At 43.8% G+C, this 21,814-nt stretch overlaps 1 protein-coding gene across 1 annotated transcript; it reads left to right on the top strand.

Annotated features, from left to right (window-relative positions):
* Positions 1-333: 333 nt before the first annotated feature.
* Positions 334-12,838, top strand: LOC126484779 (trypsin alpha-3-like). Its single transcript, XM_050108376.1, has 2 exons — positions 334-711; positions 12,440-12,838. Exons 1-2 carry the CDS (start codon positions 334-336, stop codon positions 12,836-12,838), a joined length of 777 nt encoding a protein of 258 aa, XP_049964333.1.
* The last annotated feature ends 8,976 nt before the right edge of the window (positions 12,839-21,814 follow it).

The raw sequence follows: 21,814 nt of genomic DNA on the forward strand, positions 1-21,814 counted from the left end.
GGTGGAGGTCATTAAGAAGCTTTCAGTTCCCATGGGTTTCGCTCTGAAATTTAAAGTTACTGTGCTCTTGACCGACTAGGGGTCCGCCATGGATTTTCGACTGAAGAAGGGGTCCACCAGCTGAAAAGGTTGGGAAGCCTTGATCTAGGATAAGGACATACTTCCTGTTTTGCAAAATTGTGGGCCACTCACCGAGAGATAAAACGCAGCAAGTAGCCACTTCTTGGGCGTCATGATAGCAGATCTTAGCCGAGCAGTTTGGAGGACGGAGATAACGGTACGAAGAGAGCAGACATATACGACTTGCTCGCTCACTGGGACGCGAGTCCCGCAATGGCAGGCATCCAGGTGGCTGTGCTGTGCCTGCTGCTGGCTGCGCAGCTGCAGCTGGTGGCGCCACGGGCGCTGCGGCTACAAGTACGGGATCACAGCCGCATCGTCGGCGGCTCCGAAGCCAGCGTCGAGGACTTCCCGTGGACGCTGGCCCTGCTGTACGCCGGCGTACAGTCGTGCGGGGCCTCCATAATCGGCTCCCAGTGGGCGCTGACCGCAGCCCACTGCTTCGTGTTCTTCCCACAGGTCGAGGTCTACAGCGTGCGCGCCGGCTCCTCCAGCCGTGGCAGCGGCGGCACCGTGCTTTACCTGGCCGAGCTCTACGAACATGAACTACACGACGACACTTCTGGTGACTACGACATCACAGTCATACGGGTGAGTGATCGTTATAGTTCAATTCTCTTATCTTGACGGTTCGCGCATGCCCGCCCAGACGCGGGAGAGTGCTGCGTTGCCAGTTGTACGCGCCAAGAGAAACAGCGCCATAGTATAGTTCGCAAACTTGAAAGTTTACCGTCTAACCTCCTTGCCTGGGGACGCCAGATGAAAGTTGATGTCGTTGAGCCCTGAATGAAAAATTGCGCAACGGATAACTGGGGAGGGGAGCTTGAGAGCGCTACCTAGAGAGCGTGCCCTTTCTGTACGATACTAGGCAAGGGACTGGAGGGCTCACACGCTGATGTGTGGGTCCCTGCATTCTATATCTTCTATTTTTAAATGAATTCCTTTAGCTGGACTCCTATGTGATTTTTAAGGTATGTCAATGATTGATGACAGTTGATTACGTATTTATTTTAAATATTATCACTCGATTTTGCAGCGATTGCAGCAACTGTTCCAGTTTACAGATATTACAATTTTACAACTTATAGCTCGGGTGTATTATATACTAATCTGCACGCACATTTCTACAGGTAGGACGGAATTGCGTTGGCCAAATGCATACCACCAAAGTCTCCCAATATTTTACATAGGACATTCGCTATCTGAGGAGGATAACGGGCAAACTGGGGACCAGATACTTTAACACAGGGGGGCAAATTTCCGGAATTAAACGAGAACATTCATTACCTTACACAATCCGAAGCTGGAAATAAAAGAATTAGTACAAATATTCAAATACCTCTCTTCCATGCGTGAACATTGAGACAGACGCACTGAGGACACGTCTGCTCACTTACCCGTCTTCTGTAACACTCCGCGAATATGGCGGGCACCCGGAGGTCTTCCTGGGCCCCAATGGAGGGGGTGGTCGAACCACTTGGCCGTGACCAACCTCTCCACCCCAAATCTTGTGATACTGGAAAGTCTTTGACTTTTAACTGCCTGTGCTGTCTCTCTGATTCCCTAGCCAGGAGTAAGGTTGGCACTACTATACTACAGAACTACTTCCCAACAAAGATTTGGCCACGCTTTACGGAAAGGTGTGAGGAGGATTAGGAAAGTCCATGGGCAGACTCACATTCACGTACACGAAATGCATAATACACGACACATATAAATACATATTATGAAGCCTGACACATGTCTTTCCACCTGTCCACATGGGTTCTGTTGCACCCGCGGGCGGCCGCGTCGTGTAATAAAATTGGCTGCGGAGCCGCCTCTGTTTCTATTTCCCGGTGCGAGCGAGCAGCGAAACCTGCTGCTTATAGAGCGGTAACTACTGTACCGTTTCAAACTTACGTTTAGGGGGGAGCGTGCAGTTTATGAAGCCACCACGGCCGCATTAACCCTTTCGTTGCTGCAGAGACGTGATCCCCGCATTCCGCGCTGTGCGCGATTTTGTCATCACTGCACTGCTCGCCCGTGCAGATACATACATGGTGTTTGGACTGCTTTGACACACTTTATCATTCGATTTCTCAAAAACTATTTAGCCCAAAAACTTGATTTTCTCACATCTTCTTGACTGATACCTTCCCCCCATAAATGACTTGATTTTGTTTCGATGTTCAACGCAGTTATTGTGCAGCATTAGATATAGTAAACCATTGCAAGAAATTTTGAAGTGTTTGCATAGGTAAAAGTCCATGGCGTATACTTTCCGTATGGTCGATTTTAGTTGCCACTAGAAATTTCAAAAAATTACATTCAAACGAATAAAATTCATGATATTGTTTTTCAATAAGGAAAGTATTGAGCCCCAAACAAGTTTAAACTCAGAACCTATGGCTTCACAGCCAAACGCTTTAGCCATTACGCAAAAGCAGCTCGTCATTCAATAGACCTCACGGAGCACTTTAAAATGTCACGCAAAATACCGACAAACACTGTTGTTATGACTATGAATTACTCACGTTTCCTCGAAGTACAACAGGAAATAAACAATTACCACTGTTCTTTATTGCGATAAAGCGGTTAGTGAGAATCATACAAAAACCTTTCCATGCTATCGCCGGAATTAGGAGGCTTATTGCTTGTTTGGTTTGATTAATTAATAGAATATGAAGCAATTGGTATAAAGAATGTTTTTTCCAAACTTTCTATAAAAGAAAATCTGCTATCAAGACATTGTTTTTGTTTAATTACTTTATTTACGACTGAACATTTCTAAAACTGAAGACACTCGTCCGTGCACTGCACTGCATTCGAGCTCTGGCAACGTCGTTTTCTGTTCATTGGCTGACTGTGTTTTGTGACGTCAGATGCGCAGAACGAACGTAAACTCGGCCGCCGTCGTAAATGACGCGCACTTTAGCAACGCTAAAGAGACGTCAGATAAATCCCTATAGTTTTTATTTATTTATTTTTTCCTGAAAGCGACTAGTTTCGGACCACTACGTCCATTTTGAAACCATGGCCTACAAAACATTTTATGTTGCATAGGTAAAATGACAACGTACTTTCTCAATTCTACATATAAGTTGAACGTTACATAAAGCATTATAAAACGCATTGATCAACTCAAACATTATATTTTACACAGAGTACGTGAAGGAACTTGTCCCCCTTCTTGCAGCGGTGTACCGTAGGTCTCTAGAAGAGCGTAGCGTTCCAAAGGATTGGAAAAGGGCACAGGTCATCCCCGTTTTCAAGAAGGGACGTCGAACAGATGTGCACGACTATAGACCTATATCTCTAACGACGATCAGTTGTATAATTTTGGAACACGTATTATGTTCGATTATAATGACTTTTCTGGAAACTAGAAATCTACTCTGTAGGAATCAGCTTGGGTTTCGAAAAAGACGATCGTGTGAAACCCAGCTCACGCTATTCGTCCACGAGACTCAGAGGGCCATAGGCACGGGTTCCCAGGTAGATGCCGTGTTTCTTGACTTCCGCAAGACGTTCGATACAGTTCCCCACAGTCGTGGTTGGATTGAAGAGTTCCTAGATGACAGAACGCAGCATGTCATTCTCAATGAAGAGAAGTCTTCCGAAGTAAGAGTGATTTCAGGTGTGCCGCAGGGGAGTGGCGTAGGACCATTGCTATTCGCAATATACATAAATGCCCTTGTGGATAACTTCGGACGTTCACTGAGGCTTTTTGCGGATGATGCTGTGGTATATCGAGAGGTTGTAACAATGGGAAAATTGTACTGAAATGCAAGAGGATCTCCGGTGAATTGACTCATGGTGCAGGGAATGGCAATTGAATCTCAATGTAGATAAGTGTAATGTGCTGCGAATACATAGAAAGAATGATCCCATATAATTTAGCTACAATATAGCAGGTCAGCAACTGGATGCAGTTAATTCCATAAATTGTCTGGGAGTACGCATTAGGAGTGATTTAAAATGGAATGATCATATAAAGTTGATCGTCAGTAAAGCAGATGCCCGACGGAGATTGATTGGAAGAATCCCAAGGAAATGCAATCCGAATACAAAGGAAGTAGGTTACAGTACGCTTGTTCGCCCACTGCTTGAATACTGCTCAGCAGTGTTGGATCCGTACCAGATAGGGTTGATAGAAGAGATTGAGAAGATCCAACGGAGAGCAGCGCGCTTTGTTACAGGATCATTTAGTAATCGCGAAAGCGTTACGGAGATGATAAATAAACTCCAGTGGAAGACTCTGCAGGAGAGACGCTCAGTAGCTTGGTACGGGCTTTTCTTGAACTTTCGAGAACATACCTTCACCGAAGAGTCAAGCAGTATATTGCTCCCTCCTATGTATATCTCGCGAAGAGACCATGAGGATAAAATCAGAGAGATTAGAGCCCACACAGAGGCATACCGACAATCCTTCTTTCCACGAACAATACGAGACTGGAATAGAAAGTAGAGCCGATAGAGGTACTCAAGGTATCCTCCGCCACACACCGTCAGGTGGCTTGCGGAGTATGGATGTAGATGTAGACCCACCTAGCAGTCGGTATGTCCACCTTTGGCACGAATAACAGCGGTGACGCCTCATGGCACGGAAGCTATGGGGCCTTGGGCCGTCGCCCGAGGGAGCTGCCAGCACATCTACATACCTAAGTCACTTAATTCCGGGAGGCGTTGAGTTCTGGCGCTCCGTTGAATCACATTCCCTATGTGTTGTTTGGTTTTTGGGTCGTTGAACTGCGCCGTTATCAGCACTTGTACAAAGTCCTAATCTTTACAAAGTCTAGTCTAGTCACTTTCACGAATGATGATGAAATGACGAGGACAACACAAGTACCCATTCCTCCTGCAGAGAAAAGTCACAACCCGGCCTTGAATCGAACGCAGGACCCCATGGTCCAGAAGCAGCAACGCTAGCCACTAGACCACGAGGTGCGGACACATCCCATATGAGTTCGATCTGGTTCGGATATGGCGAGTTAGCAGACCAGCACACTATTTGGAAATCGCCCTTGTGTTCCTCTAACCTGTCCATCACTCTTCTGTCCTCGTGAAGTGTCGCATTACCTTTTGAAGAATGCCACTGCCGTCCGCAAACATGATCGTTATGAAGGGGTATGCAGCCAGTGTGCGCTACTCCTTGGGCATCATGGTGCCTTGTACGAGCTCTGCTAGCTCCACTGTTGCCCCCGTGAATGTTCGATAGAGCGTAATGGAGCCGCCGGCAGCTTGTCTCGCTCCCCAACGAAGTGTTCCCCTGCACGACGACGGATTCAGGCCCTCCCGTCGGCATGATGAAGGGGGTATCTGTATTCATCAGTCCATGCAAGGCCCTGCTACTTCGCCGATGTCCCCTGGCGGTGGTCACGCACCCATTTCGGTGTTAAAATTGGCACATGCAAGGGTCGTGAGCTGTGGAGGCCCATTATTAGGAGTGTTCGGTGTACTGTGTGTTCCGGCACACTTGTACTCTGTGAAACACTACGGTCTGATGTTCCTCCCACCACAGTTCATTGCGACATCTGTAGGGAGCGGTGGCCGCCGGACGTGGCTTCACCATGGTTTCGACAAGTGTTGGAGGACTCACCACGGCACTCCTCAAACACCCGACAAATCGTGCAGATGCCGAAATGCTCGTGCCGAATCTTTCGGCCATCACAGTCTTCACTCTGTCATACTGAGGTATATCGCGCGTTTTCGCCATTCTACACAGGGACAGCACGCTCACTGATACTACATGCACCATGCGTGCGTCTGACTAGCAGTCTTTCGTTGTCAGGTGACGCTGCTGTCGACTGCTCATTGCTCCCCTCTCCGGAATTTTCGAGAACTATGTGACGTGTGTGCAGTTGTGGTTCCAACAAACTTCAGTGACATACCAAAGCCTTACTGCATCCATGCCACGGCATGAAGCCGCTGTTATCCGTGCCAAAGGTGGAGACAGCGTATATTAGTTAGGTCAGTGTATTTTCAATGAAAAATTTATTTTTTACCGCCATCAGTAATAGGAAACAAGAAGCCGTGCGTTTTCCATGATAATTACAATCAGGGGAATTTTATATTTATGTGATGTAGGTATTCGAACTGAATGGGGAAACTAAAATGACCGAAACAAGATGTAAAATAGCGATTACCAGTCTTGAGTGCTAACGGTTTTTTTCCATCATCATGTACTTTACTCTCCACGAAAATTCTCTTTGAACTTGCACTTTTCTTTAAAAACTGAGAAGGGCATGTTATCGAAACTAGCCCCCCCCCCCCCACATGGCAGGTGAGCATCCTGCTCTGTGCCAAACTAGCCGTCGAGACATCGGTCTTACTTTATTGTATTAAAGACGCTTGAAAATCCTCAAAGGTGATTTTCTCCAGAATTTTTGAGTGTCGCATCGAACTGTTTTGCCAACTTCATATTTTTGTTCTGAACTTTGCGTACCGTCAGCATAAAAAAATGGAAAGTTTCGGTTACCATGTGGTCTCCTTGTCAGAGAGAACGATGATAAGATATCTACGTGCACGCAGTAATATTGTTATATTTTAATGCAGGGATTGTTATTGAAGCACAGTGCTTACAAGACAGAAATTTCATTCGAGTAGTAGTACCTCGTTTGACGTATGTACCTTGAGACTGATCGTATAGAATCCTCAGTAACAGCGGCTCAGATACGTAACTAACATTATTACGGAGAAGGTCATTTTACAAACAAACACCAAAGCTGTAAGTGAAACATCAAAATTTTGGTGTCATTTAGGGCATTTACTAGCAAAGAAACCATGCTTCTCCAATGACAAATCTATGTCGCGTATCAGATTAAATGTATTTGTCTCACATTTTTCCTTTATTACACTGATTTCGTAGGATCTCGTGTTATTTTACAGGCAAAATCATACATTACGCGTGCAGTAACATTTTTACATTTCGTTACGATATTGCAGTTACTGTGTTGTTCAGTGTTAAGATGCAATATTCCATTGGACATGCAGTCTGCACTCGTTGTGAAAAGTATGGAGTGTTTTCGCAATTGTATAACAGAACGACGCTGATAAAAGTTTGTGCCGGACCGCGACTCGAGTGCGGATTTCCCACTAATCGTGTGCGGTCGCTTCACTATTAGGCTATCTGAACAGGCGGCCTGACCCTAACTTCCATATGTCGTCAGCCATGTGTCTACGGCCAGCACTCGTACATCCATTATGTATATTCCCGTAGAGGGAAGACATTTTAATTGAAAGTCGCATGCTCAGTGTCGGCTGATAAATACGATACTGCGTTGTTCGACGGGACTTCCATTTCTAAAACCAGCCTTTCGTATCTAAAACGAGCCTTTCGTCTCTCACTTGATGTTGTTTTTGCAGTCTGCTGCCTAACAGTCATTCTCATTACTGCCGTAATCCGGTTACAGTCCTATTCCTTGCGTTCCACCTGTGTAGTCTGGCCACATGCAAAATATCGGACAACCGATCCCTTGAAACGCAGCTACCTGAACGGTGACCAGCCGGCCATGTAGCCTTCGCTTTCACCTTCTTGTCTTCATCACCTAAATGAACTGCAAAAGACACGTGCCCACCGACAACCAGGTGTTCACTGCTGATTAGAGATTTTGATAAGATATAAGTGACAAGCAAACTCCTGAGAGGACCAGTCTGTGCTTTGTCTGCTGATTCCAAGCACTATAAGACCCTACACGCATTTATGTTTCTGTTTTTTTTTTTTTTTTAATAAATTGTGTCCTGGGTTCCCTCTCAACATTCCGATGTTTTGCACTCATCCACCGAAGAGACGCCTTTTGGTCTGATTAATGTTAATCATGCCTAGCATCCAGCATTAAAAAAAAAAAATTATGCTGTAATTTAGGGATGTATTTTTTTACTTATCATTCTTCCAAAAATTCCTTTTGTGTACCTACCGACATTTTGGTAATTAATTTCTGTGCGTCTCATTGCCACTAGCTTTCTTCCAGTTACAACATTAATGCATTTCAAAATGATGATATCATTACGTCAACCTGTCGAAGCCTTCCTTAGCTTCAGCCAATCCTTATATATTGTTACACCATCAATACTGTGTTACTGGTTCTCCTTGCGATTTTCTCCCCAGCTTGCCCTCCACTTCTATATCACGAGGACGTCTATGCAACACTTGGGATTGTATTGTACAATATGAACAATTTTATGGGGAGATGTAGTTTGGTGTTGTTAGTAATTTGTTAGTTTGCAATAACAACATTGACTGGTAGCAGCTTACAGTTGTTCAACTTTTTCCGTAAAATACGTAAAAGTAGGAGAGAATGGGTGTTTGACCATTGCCCGCTGATATCCCACCTTGCATGTGGATTTCGGCTTTTGGGATCAGAACTATTAATTAAATCAGTTTTTTTAAAGTTTAGCATGATTTAAAGATTTTGCCAGAACCAAAGGCGTGTAGAGACGAATGGGTGTGAAGTGAGGTTGCTGACGGAAACAGGGTAGGGATCACGCAGTTTTCAGTGTCACAACGTCATAGTCAATGTGCAAGTAGTTATCACGTCACATTATATTGTCAAGTGGAAACAACTACAGGAAGTAACACATGCGCACACACACACACACACACACACACACACACACACACACACACACAAAATATGAGTGAATCATATAACGTTCGAGCAGTATGGTACGAGGCAATAGGACATACAAATGTTTGGATCGATCCTGGAAGCGTGTTCGGAGAGCCGAAGTTGTTGAGGTTGCCACTCACAGTAAGTGGGAAATCCGAGTTCAAGTCCCGGCCTGGTTGAAATTTTCATATGTTTCTAGTAAATGGTACAGATGACGAATAATCATATTCGCCATTTACAAATACATTTCAAGTACATATTAGAAATGACATTTAACTAAATAGAAAGATGGAGTGTGTAACAGTTTGCTTGCGTCATTTTGTTTAAATTGTTGCCCTTTTTCCCTGTGATACTAAATAGAGAGACACAGTAATTTTTAAAATTTCCCTATGATATCAAATTTAGGGACACGTTTATTTTTAAAATTGGAACTGGTCATCGGTATACATATACCTACCGACATCTTCGCCCCTTATATTAAATCAACACATCTATTAAAATAGTTGTTTTCATAAAACAACATAGATGAAACAAAGGTTTTTTACCATTTTAATAAATGAGTGTAGTTGATGGATTTGAAGTATAATGGTATTTATCTGTGTCTTCTCTCTCGAGATAGGTGTTTCCATTACTTTGTCGTGGTGGAAAACATGCCAGGCTCAGATAAGCTGTGAATATAAAACTGTACTTTGGAACGTCCATTGATGAATGTAACAAGCTATTGTGAAATATCAGGCAGGATTTACATTTAACCTCTAATGCGCGTAATTTATAAATAACACTCATTATGGCTGGTATTGAATATGTATGTGGTGAGTAACGGATACCTATTTGAGGAAAGAAAGTTGCTCTGAGTGTTTGTACAGATTGCAAGTGTGATTCAACTTGTGACCTTTCCAATGACCACAACGACCTTGAGTACGGAACCACAATGACCTTGAGTACGGATTGTTTTAGTCTTCAGTCGAAACCCTCTTCATCTCTGCCTGAAAGCTGAAACCTGCATCGACTTAAAGATGTTTACTCGTCAGGTCTAGGTCTCACGCTATCATACTATTTACCACCCTACACTTCCCTCCATAACCAAGTTGACTGTTCCTCGATTTCTCGCGACGTGTCCCTACCTATCGATCACGCTGAGGAATAACACAGTTTTCTCTCCAGCTACGCTCTCTACGATATTTTATCTACTCATTTAATCTTCCGAACCCTTCAGTAGCATCACATTTCAAAAGCCTCAGTTTTCGTCTTGCTTGTATTGCTTAGCGTCAGCGTTTCACTGTCCGCCCCAGTAGCTGAGTGGTCAGCGTGACGGATTGCCGTCCTCTGGGCCCGGGTTCGATTCCCGGCTGGGTCGGAGATTTTCTCCGCTCAGGGACTGGGTGTTGTGTTGTGTTCATCATCATTTCATCCCCATCCGGCGTGCAGGTCGCCCAATGTGGCGCTGAATGTAATAAGACCTGCGATATGGCGGCCGGACCTGCCCCGCGAGGGGCCTCCCGGCCAATGACGCCAAACGCTCATCATCATCATCAGCGTTTCACTTCCACATGAGACTACACTCAAGGAAAATACTTTCTGATATGTATTCCGAATATTTAAATTTATATTAGTTGCCCATGTAATTCTCTTTTCCAGAAGTATTTTGTTGCCGTTACCAGTCAGCATTTTGTAACCTTTCTTCGTCGGACATTGTCAGTTAGAAAAACTCCTATAATACTTTCAGTGTCTGTTTTCCTACATCTAATTTTCTCAGCTTCACCTGACTTAATGTTACTACAAACAATTGCTATTGACTTAGCTCTGTTGATGTTGCACTTGCAATCTACACTCATGTTCCTAAATTAAGGATAACTGCAGAATGTGGTGCCACACAATGTGGTACTACACGAAATTGGCGCTAATAACATAGGCACATAGGGAACACACACGATACAAATCTGTAAGTCCACGATATTGGTGATAAGTTGAGAAAACTGTCCCGAAACACATGTGCTACAAAACGCCACTGTTCCCTGAGCAGGTACCCCGACATCAATATGGGATATGATTACCATGCACACGCACACAGGCGGTACAACGGGTTGGCATACTCTGGATCAGGTGGTCGAGCAGCTGCTGGAGTATAGCCTTCCATTCTTGCACCAGTGCCTGTCGGAGCTCCTGAAGTGTCGTAGGGGTTCTAAGACGTGCAGCGATACGTTGACTGAGAGCATCCCAGACGTACTCGATGTGGTTTAGGTCTGAAGAACAGGTAGGCCACTACTTTCACCTGATACCTTCTGTTTCAAGGTTCTCCTCCACATGGCAGCTCGGTAGGGCCGTGGGTTATCATCCATCAGGAGGAAGGTGAGACCCACTGCACCCTTGAAAAGGCGGACATACTGGTGCAAAATGACGTCCCGATACGCTTGACATGTTACAGTTCCTCTGTCAAAGAGATGCAGGGTTGTACGTGCACAAATCATAATCCCGCCCCACACCATCAAACCACGACCTCCATACAGGTCCCTTTCAGGGACATTAACGGGTTGGTATCTGGTTCTTGGTTCACGTCAGATGAAAATCCGGCGAGAATCACTTTTCAGGCTATAATTGGATTCGACCGTGAACGTAACCTGGGACCACTGTTCCAATGACCATGTACTGTGTTGTTGACTCCAGGTTTCACGGGCTCTACTGTATCCAGGGGTCAGTGGAATGGACCTTGCAGGTCTCCGGGCTAATAAACAATGTCTGTTTAGTCATCTGTAGACTGTGTGTCTGGAGACAAGTGTTCCAGTGGCTGCGCTAAGGTCCCAAGCAAGGCTACCTGCAGTACTCCGTGGCCGTCTGTGGACACTGATGGTGAGATATCGGTCTCCTTATGCTGTTGTACACTGTGGCCATCCCGTACTGTAGCGCCTGGACCCGTTTCCTGTCTGCTGGGGTCGTTGCCACAATCTTGAGATCACACTTCGTGGCACACTGAGGGCCCGTGCTACGACCTGCTGACGAGCCTTCAGTCGCCCTAGTATTCTACCCCTCTTGACGTCATCAGTATGTGTTCTTTGAGCCATTTTCAACACACAGTCACCATTAGCACGTCTGAAAGCGTCTGCACACTTACTCGCTGCACCATACTCTGACATGCACCAACGCACCTCTGCGTATGTGGACTGTCGCCAGCGCCAACTTGTGACGACCGCAGGTGAAATGCACCGCACTGTCATACCCCGAGATGAATTAAACCCGGAAACCGCCCACCAGAGCGTTATTTTACGATGTATCAGCGTTATCCTTAATTTATGAGCATGAGTGTATATTGAAGACTGTGTCCACCACACTGAAATGATCTTCCAACTTATTTAGCGTCTCTGACAGGATGGTAATGTCATCGGCGCACCTGCAAATTATTATTTCTGTTCCCTGAAGTTTCATTCATTACCATAACGTGTCCCTGGGCGTTCTTTACTCCTTGCTTAATGCACAGATTGAATGAGATGGGGGATTAAACTACAATTCCTGTCTGGATACCTTCGCAACTACTGCTACGTCTTTCATGTCCTCCGACTCATAACTGCCGTCTGGATTCTGTACAGGTTAGAGACTACCTTTCCGTCTCCGTGTTTTATCACTGCTACCTTCAGCATTTCAAAAAATGTACCCCTGTCAACACTGACTACATCTAGAAATGCAATAAACATAGCATCGTCTTCCTTCTGTCCAGCTAAAATTTAATTTTGCAGACTGCCGATCCGTTCCCACTGGGCACTAACGTTGCTGTCGCGAGCCTTCCAGAGGACGGGTACGACCCGCCAGCCGGCCTCGCGGTCACAGTGACCGGTTGGGGAGACACGGAGACGGGCGACACACCGGACACACTGCGGAAAGTGGACATCAGCGTCATGGACCGCTCCGCCTGCGACGGTATTTCGCCCATCGGTCGCGAGGTGACCCCGCGCATGCTGTGCGCCGGTGAGGCAGGCAAGAGCGTGTGCTATGGGGACTCCGGGAGTCCACTCGTAAGCGGCAGCACACAGGTGGGCATCGCGTCGTGGGGGAGTAACGACTGCGAGGCTGCGGGCGCCGTCTACGTCAACGTGGGAAACTTGCGCTCCTGGATTACCAGTATCTCTGGCGTCTGACAGCCTGAACAGAACACTTCGAAACTGCCCCAACCAGAGCAGTAGCTTCTGAGTTTTGCTCTCACATTCTGAAACATAACTGAAACGAGACAATGATTTTCGACGGAAACCATTGCTTTGTCAAATTTGTTACACTAACAAATGAACAAACACTAAGCTGGTTTGTTACCTAATCATGCTAATAAACTACCTTCTCTTGTGGAGTTTTCGTAACTAAAATTGTACCCGAAGTCTGTGCTACTGTACTGTATTGAAATGTTCGGATGCCCATCAACAGAATCCCAATTCTTGACTTCTACAATAATTTCTAGTTTCGTCGTAGTCACGCTACAACGTGAGCGAGATAGGACGCCCGATACCGTTACAGGAAGTGTACTTGGTACCACGAGCTATCTGCAGCTTGAGATATGATATCAGTATCGATTATCGATTACTGATGCAAAGTCGATGGCGACACCCAACAAGAGACTCTATCACATTAACCTAAAATGATACCACGTAAATTGTATTTCTTTGTACGTAAGACATTGCTGACTGCGTGCTGAGTTCATAGATACCACAGAACCCTTCTGAAATTATATTTTACAATTGCTATAGTAAATGTGTATTACGATTGGTGATACCAATTAAATTCATCAACCCGTATTTTGTTACTGAACCATCTATAGCAAATAAAGACCACAAACATGTGACCAATTCTAAAATTGTATCGCGTAATATGAAAGTAAGCTAGGATGCAGTATTAAAATTCAGTTAAACGACTGTTTTCAAGAGGAATAATCAATCAGCTGATGGAAGACACTAGATAATGTTTTGCACTGTATCTTCGAACCAAGCGCTTCAGCTGCATTAATATAACTAATATATTAATCATGATACAGTATTAAAATCTCCTTTTTTTCATTTTGGTTATCAGTCTTCTGACTGTTTGAGGCGGCCCACCACGAATTTCTCTCCTGTGCGTACCTCTTCATCTCAGAGTACCACTTGCAACCTACGTCCTCAATTATATGCTGGAAGTATTCCAATCTCTGTCTTCCTCTACAGTTTTTGCCCTTTATAGCTCCCTCTAGTACCATGAAAGTCATTCCCTCACGTCTTAACAGATGTCCTATCATCCTGTCCTATTTATCAGTGTTTTCCACATGTTCCTTTCCTCTCCGATTCTGCGCAGAATCTCCTCATACCTTACTTTATCAGTCCACCTAATATTCAACATTTGTCTGTAGCACCACAGTCAAATGTTTCGATTCTCTTGTGTCCCAGTTTTCCCACATTCTATGTTTCATAACCCTTACAATGCTGTATTCCAGACGTACATTCTCAGAAATGTCTTCCTCTAACTAAGGCCGATATTTGATATTAGTAGACTTCTCTTGGCCGGGATGCCCTTTTTGCCATTGCTAGACTGCTTTTGATGTCCTCCGTGCTCGGTCCGACATTGGTTATTTTACTGCCTAGGTAGCAGCATTCCTTAACTTCATCTACTACATGACAATCAATCCTGATGTTAAATTTCTCGCTGTTCTCATTTCTACTACTGCACATTATCTTCGTCTTATTTCGATTTACTCTCAATCCATACTGTGTACTCATTAGACTGTTCATTCCGTTCAGCATATCATGTAATTCTTTTCACTTTCACTCAAGATAGCAACGTCATCAGCGAATCGTAACATTGATATCCTTTCACCTTGAATTTTAATTCAACTCCTGAACCGTTCTTTTATTTCTATCATTGCTTCCTCAATGTACTGATTGAACAGTAGGTGCGAAAGGCTACACCATTGTGTTACACTCTTTTTAATACGAGCACTTGTTTGTTGGTCGTCCACTCTTATTATTCCGTCTTGCCTGTCTCCTTAACTACGGAAATATTGCAAAAAATCTAAGACCAATTTCGGAGTCAGCGCAGAAATTCCTTTAAGACGAGACATGTACACATATTTTTACAGTCATTTGAAAATTCATAAAAATTATCTTTATTTTATTTTCCGAAGACCTCAGAACGGGTTACACAGGGTATTTTAAATTGCTTCATAATTTCTAAAATACTTGATTTTTAAGTGAGGATAACTTCACAAGTACAACCAGGTGTAGAGGTTGAGATTTATGTGAAATAGAATCCTCTACTCACAAATAAATTTGTACAGAAGGATATTGTTTTATTTAAATTAACACATCTGATTGCTTATAGTTAGACAGTTAGATAACCTTTCCCGTGTTCATACTATGGCTCTTTCCTTCTCCTGTATGGGTTATACCTTTGTTCAGTTCTGACGATCCAGTGCAGCACGGCGATACAGAGTGAGGACATGGTGAATGGTTTCCTTCTGTGCTACCAGTTTGTTCTTTATCGATTGATAAATTTTAACGTATTAGGATCCACTCCATCATCGTTGGAACGAAATTTCTTTACCTTTTACATTCTTTGAGACATTTAAATGAATTTTCTGTCTCATGTTTTCTGTTAAATTATTTCTGAGTATTTTTAGGTAGAAAAAATATACATATCTAAGTCTGATATTCGTCGACGGTGCGCTTGGTGACGCTTGACGGAATAGGTAAGTTAATATTCTCACATCCATAAAATATTTTGTAACAGATTGTGGAACCCTTAAGAAAATGAACAGCTAACGACATAACACTAACAGCACCCGATCGTGGCATCACGAAACGAACCGCCTCCATATCAGTTACAACACATCAAAATGGAGAAAATAATGTCAGTTAACACAGCCAAAAAGCACTGCCACAATATAATTAGTATGTGAGGGATAATGGGTTGCTTAGTTACTGGAATAAAAATGGTTTTAGTTCATTATTATTCACAACAGTGATGCAGTACAATGAACTTATATCGATGTCAGTCGACGTCCATAAAGGGAACAAAAGATAATTGAACAACAACCTAAGAACGATTCCCTGTCACATAAATAACTTTCACTTGGATGGGCAATTAATATAACATCAGTTATTATATTTAATTTACTGTAGTAAAATGACATTACACTGCACATACTCTCTATCGATTAACATTCGAAATGAGAGGAATGACGACGAACAAACGCTCTATTGCCTCCTTGAATGTTGGAAGCAGTGTCCATCAAGTTATGTCACTTCTAGCACTCAGTTACTCTTAATTACCTGTAGGTTCAATTGTTGGCGCAGGATTCTAAAAGTTCTCAGTACATATTAACAGTTACGTTATTGCTGTCTGTTCTAAAATATTCTTAAGGATTTTAGTATTCATCAAATTCTACTGAATCGAAGTTTTGTCAAGTTCCATTGTCGTCAGGTATTCTTGGCTGTAGATTTATTTTGTCGTTTAAAAGTTTATGACAAACAAGATCATTTTGACATCAGATAAAGAGTGATTATACAGTATCGTTAAATAATGGAGCATATCTCAATGTTGAGTACTAGATCTGACATATTACTCCTCTACTTAGTCGAAATCCGACGAAAGCCTGGTCTAACATCTTGACAGAGCCTTCAGACTTTAACATTTATTATTCTGTGTTACGTTTACATGTCATACAAGCAGTAATTGTATGTCACGTGAGATTTATGGATTAATTACTCATATATTTATTATTCAGGTGATTCCAAAAGTATTTTCGGGGTACAGTCTTTTCCTTTTACATACAGTTCATAACTTATAATCGTTCGTAAAAGGTCACAGAATTATACAAATGTAGAATCTACTTGGTCGTAAATACGTGCGGTTGCATTACGTTATGACTGTTCCTTGAACATTACTTATGGTTATATATTTAGCTGGATTTCAACTGGTATAACAATAATTGTCACTATAAACAGAAAACATAAAATGTTGTAGTTTCAGTTTGCTTTAATGAAATCACCTTCTTTACATCTTAGGAGTGAAAATTATTTCTCTTACATCCGTTATGGTAATTAGTAACACCTGAATGGAATGAAAATTCTATTAGATCTCAATTTATGTTAATTTTTTTGTTAATATCTGTCACTGGTAGCTTCCAGCGTGATTTTTCTGCCTTGATGACGTAGGCTGGAGCTGGAATCCGTCAGGAAAACGTTGTTACTATTTGATGACAGGACAATCCGTGGACAGGATGGGGCCGGGATCAGCAGGACAATGGTTCTGCAGATGGCTACATCTGTAAGAATAGACCGGTTGTATCCCAAGGAGACGTCGCGCAGCTCAGCAAATAGAGAAACATGAAAAGTTTACAGTCGCATCGTAATAATAATATAAAACTTACGTTATATCGTTCTGAAATAAAATCTTTATATTATAGACTTATACGTAAAGGTGGCCTCATCTGTGAATAGAATGAATAACACAAATCCCAGAATCGTTATTGGCTGGTGAAGAAACCTGTGGAAAAACTGCTCCCGATGTGGAAAGTCTGTCGCTAGTAAGCCCTGCACACGCCTAAGCCCTCCACACGCTGTAAGTGATAAGGGTAGTAACAAGTGTCATGGAGAATGTTCCACACGGTCGTCTGGCTTACCCTGTACTGGCAGTCCAACTGTTTGGTACTGACACGGCGGTTGCCTTCCCCATTGTTAATCGCCTTTTGCTCCAAATCTGATGTCCGGACATTTCAGGTGTGACCTTCATGATATCCTGCTTCCTGAAGCGACCCTGTCTCAGACAAACGGCGAAATTTTGTTGCAGACCTTGAATGATTTGGTTGTTGTCGGCGGGGTTAGGTCTCCTGATAAAACCTTGTTGCCTGCCACCAGTTGCCGTTTGCCTTTCCGTAAGTGAACAGCATGTCGGCAAGCTCTCGATCTGAATACGGATCCATTGTGTACAACGCTCTATCACGTCCACTACAAGGTAAGTCTCCAAGAGAAGTGGATCGGGCTCTAAATTACCAATTACTGTGGGAGGAGAGTGTGCCGGAGCATAACGTAGGAGGAACAGTACCACCCTCTGGGAGGAAACCGTGGATACTGTAACTATGGCTGTATGGTACTACGCGTATTAGACCGCACTCGCTGTAACAAAGAATGTTTGAATAAATGGTATGTAGCATGTAAACCATGCATTTCAGGAAGTGAGTTCATTAGACCTTTTTTGTCCCATATCTTCTTATTAATGAATCCCTAGAGTTTGTACACGGAGGAAAACATATACACATATACAGGTATATCTGTGTTCCTTGTGGGAACTCAGATATCCTTCTTTCGCGTTTGGTACATCTGTAGGCCATTGAGCTACGTGTTTTATTAAGTAGTTTAAATTACTTTTACTCTTCTACACTAACTGTACACGTTTAATGCAAATGCACCAGGAATAGTGTCAAATATTTCCGTGCGTACTGCTTGTGCAAACTTGAAGCACAGTAAACGATACGTATCTTGACATGTGTTGTTGTTCTTTCGTAAAATAAGTTTCCCACTCATCCAATAAGTAAAGCTGAGAAACCAGAGTATTTCGGCATCAGGAAAGGCCAAATATGTAAGATTAAAATAGGTAAGCAAATAGGTAAGTACAAAACTTCCAGAAAACAGAATACTTTACTTATATCAATAGCAAAATCCCATTTCTCATTCATTGCTCATCGGGACACACACCATTTTTCGACAATATTTGACGGAAAACAACTGTCGAATATTTCGTGAATAAAACTGTTAGTGTACACAAAAAAAATTTATATATAGCCTACAGTGTATACCTAACTCGACCACAGGATCTGCAATTTTCTATCTCTAAATTAAATAAAAATACTTCTTGATGCAGTTTATCTTAAAATGCGATTTTAAAGGATTTTATAAAATACGAACGAAAGAGAACCATAGGCCACAAAACCGCACAGCGCTCAGCTATAATGTCGAATGTAGCCTGTTGTTACTCATCGCTCCCATACGTCAGAATAAATCACGTGTTTACCCATGACTGGAAAGAGGAATCGCTCTCGCTCCACCGTTAACAACAGTCTCGATATATTACCTTTATTCCGTATGCAGCGACCTATGTCCTAGAAGCCGAATGCAACCTCACCAGCGACTACATTCTTCATTGCAAAATTTTCAAAATATGTCTGGCGGCTTACTTATTTGGCAAGTATCACAGTAACTATGGACAATAACAGAAACAAAACCGTTTCACCATCAAGATAAGATATCAGACTATAATACGTCGAAAAATCTTTAAACCAGAGAGTTTCCTCTAAATCGAGTGACATATACTGCATAGCGAAGAACATGTGTGAATCCATAAAGACTGGTTTTTGACTTTTGCGCGAAAAGTAAAAGTTCTACTGAGACGCTGTCTACAGAGATGGGCTCAGCTTTGTTTCATTTACATAAACAAATTTTTTGCACATTGTACGACATCAGATTATTGAAAATAGTAGGGCACCACTTGAACCTCACTGCCAGACGTCGTTTCGGTGCGCCACTCACAGCTGCTGATGCCAAATACGAGTATACACGTAAATGGCGTGGCGCGAGCTCCAAGTGGCCGCGAGGCTACGACGTGGCGCAGACTGATCGTGGCATGGACGGGACGTGAGCAGTTCACACTGAAGTGGCACTGTCAAAGTGACGTGGGACAGGCGAACTACTAATGGATTTCAATATGTCATCTTCATGAGTCGGAGATATTATACACTGAAGCGCCAAAGAAACTGGTATAGACATGCGTATTCAAATACAGAGATTTATTTATTTATTGTTCCGTGGGACCAAATTAAGGAGAAGTCTCCATGGTCATGGAACGAGTCAATACATGAAATTATAACACGATATTAGAAACAGATAAAATGAAATACACTCCTGGAAATTGAAAAAAGAACACCATGAATTCATTGTCCCAGGAAGGGGAAACTTTATTGACACATTCCTGGGGTCAGATCAATCACATGATCACACTGACAGAACCACAGGCACATAGACACAGGCAACAGAGCATGCACAATGTCGGCACTAGTACAGTGTATATCCACCTTTCGCAGCAATGCAGGCTGCTATTCTCCCATGGAGACGATCGTAGAGATGCTGGATGTAGTCCTGTGGAACGGCTTGCCATGCCATTTCCACCTGGCGCCTCAGTTGGACCAGCGTTCGTGCTGGACGTGCAGACCGCGTGAGACGACGCTTCATCCAGTCCCAAACATGCTCAATGGGGGACAGATCCGGAGATCTTGCTGGACAGGGTAGTTGACTTACACCTTCTAGAGCACGTTGGGTGGCACGGGATACATGCGGACGTGCATTGTCCTGTTGGAACAGTAAGTTCCCTTGCCGGTCTAGGAATGGTAGAACGATGGGTTCGATGACGGTTTGGATGTAGATGTACCGTGCACTATTCAGTGTCCCCTCGACGAACACCAGTGGTGTATGGCTAGTGTAGGAGATCGCTCCCCACACCATGATGCCGGGTGTTGGCCCTGTGTGCCTCGCTCGTATGCAGTCCTGATTTTGGCGCTCACCTGCACGGCGCCAAACACGCATACGACAATCATTGGCACCAAGGCAGAAGCGACTCTCATCGCTGAAGACGACACATCTCCATTCGTCCCTCCATTCGCGCCTGTCGCGACACCACTGGAGGCGGGCTGCACGATGTTGGGGCGTGAGCGGAAAACGGCCTAACGGTGTGCGGGACCGTAGCCCAGCTTCATGGAGACGGTTGCGAATGGTCCTCGCCGATACCCCAGGAGCAACAGTGTCCCTAATTTGCTGGGAAGTGGCGGTGCGGCCCCCTACGGCACTGCGTAGGATCCTACGGTCTTGGCGTGCATCCGTGCGTCGCTGCGGTCCGGTCCCAGGTCGACGGGCACGTGCACCTTCCGCCGACCACTGGCGACAACATCGATGTACTGTGGAGACCTCACGCCCCACGTGTTGAGCAATTCGGCGGTACGTCCACCCGGCCTCCCGCATGCCCACTATACGCCCTCGCTCAAAGTCCGTCAACTGCACATACGGTTCACGTCCACGCTGTCGCGGCGTGCTACCAGTGTTAAAGACTGCGATGGAGCTCCGTATGCCACGGCAAACTGGCTGACACTGACGGCGGCGGTGCACAAATGCTGCGCAGCTAGCGCCATTCGACGGCCAACACCGCGGTTCCTGGTGTGTCCGCTGTGCCGTGCGTGTGATCATTGCTTGTACAGCCCTCTCGCAGTGTCCGGAGCAAGTATGGTGGGTCTAACACACCGGTGTCAATTTGTTCTTTTTTCCATAGCCAGGAGTATATAAAAAAAAACATATTCAGGTGACAAGTCGTAAGTTTAAATAAGGAAAATCAACAAAGTAACACTGGAATTTGCTTAATTTTTTAGCTCTTCCAGGAGCTCCTCGACAGAATAGAAGGAGTGAGCCATGAGGAAACTCTTAAGTTTAGACTTAAAAGACTTTGGGCTACTGCTAAGATTTTTGAGTTCTTGTGGTAGCTTATTGAAAATGGGTGCACCAGAATACTGCACTCCTTTCTGCACAAGAGTCAAGGAAGTGCATTCCACATGCAGATTGGATTTCTGCCTAGTATTAACTGAGTGAAAGCTGCTCTTGGGAATAGGCTAATATTGCTAACAACAAACGACATCAAAGAAAATACATTCTGTGAGGGCAATGTCAGAGTTCCCAGACTATTGAATAGGGGTCGACAAGAGGTTCTCGAACTTACTCCACATATAGCTCGAACAGCCCGATTTTGAGCCAAAAATACCCTTTTTGAAGCAAAAGAATTACCCCAAAAAACTATACCATACGACATAAGCGTATGAAAATATGCGAAGTAGAGTACTGTTCGTGTTGAAGTGTCACTTATTTTAGATACTTTTCTAATGGTAAATAAAGCAGCATTTAGTTTCTGAACAAGATCCTGGACATGGGCTTTCCACAACAGCTTACTATCATCCGAACGCCTAGGAACTTGAACTGTTCCGTCTCGCTTATAATATGCCCATTCGGTCTGATCAAAATATCGGTTCTTGTTGAATTGTGAGTTAGAAACTGTAAAAACTAAGTCTT

This window comes from Schistocerca serialis, chromosome 6, assembly GCF_023864345.2.
Source record: "Schistocerca serialis cubense isolate TAMUIC-IGC-003099 chromosome 6, iqSchSeri2.2, whole genome shotgun sequence".
NCBI lineage: Eukaryota > Metazoa > Arthropoda > Insecta > Orthoptera > Acrididae > Schistocerca > Schistocerca serialis.

Coding starts and splice junctions, on each gene's coding strand:
- LOC126484779 (XM_050108376.1), top strand. CDS start 334: ATGGCAGGCATCCAGGTGGCTGTGCTGTGCCTGCTGCTGGCTGCGCAG. Junction 712..12,439: donor ACGACATCACAGTCATACGG/GTGAGTGATCGT, acceptor TTAATTTTGCAG/ACTGCCGATCCGTTCCCACT.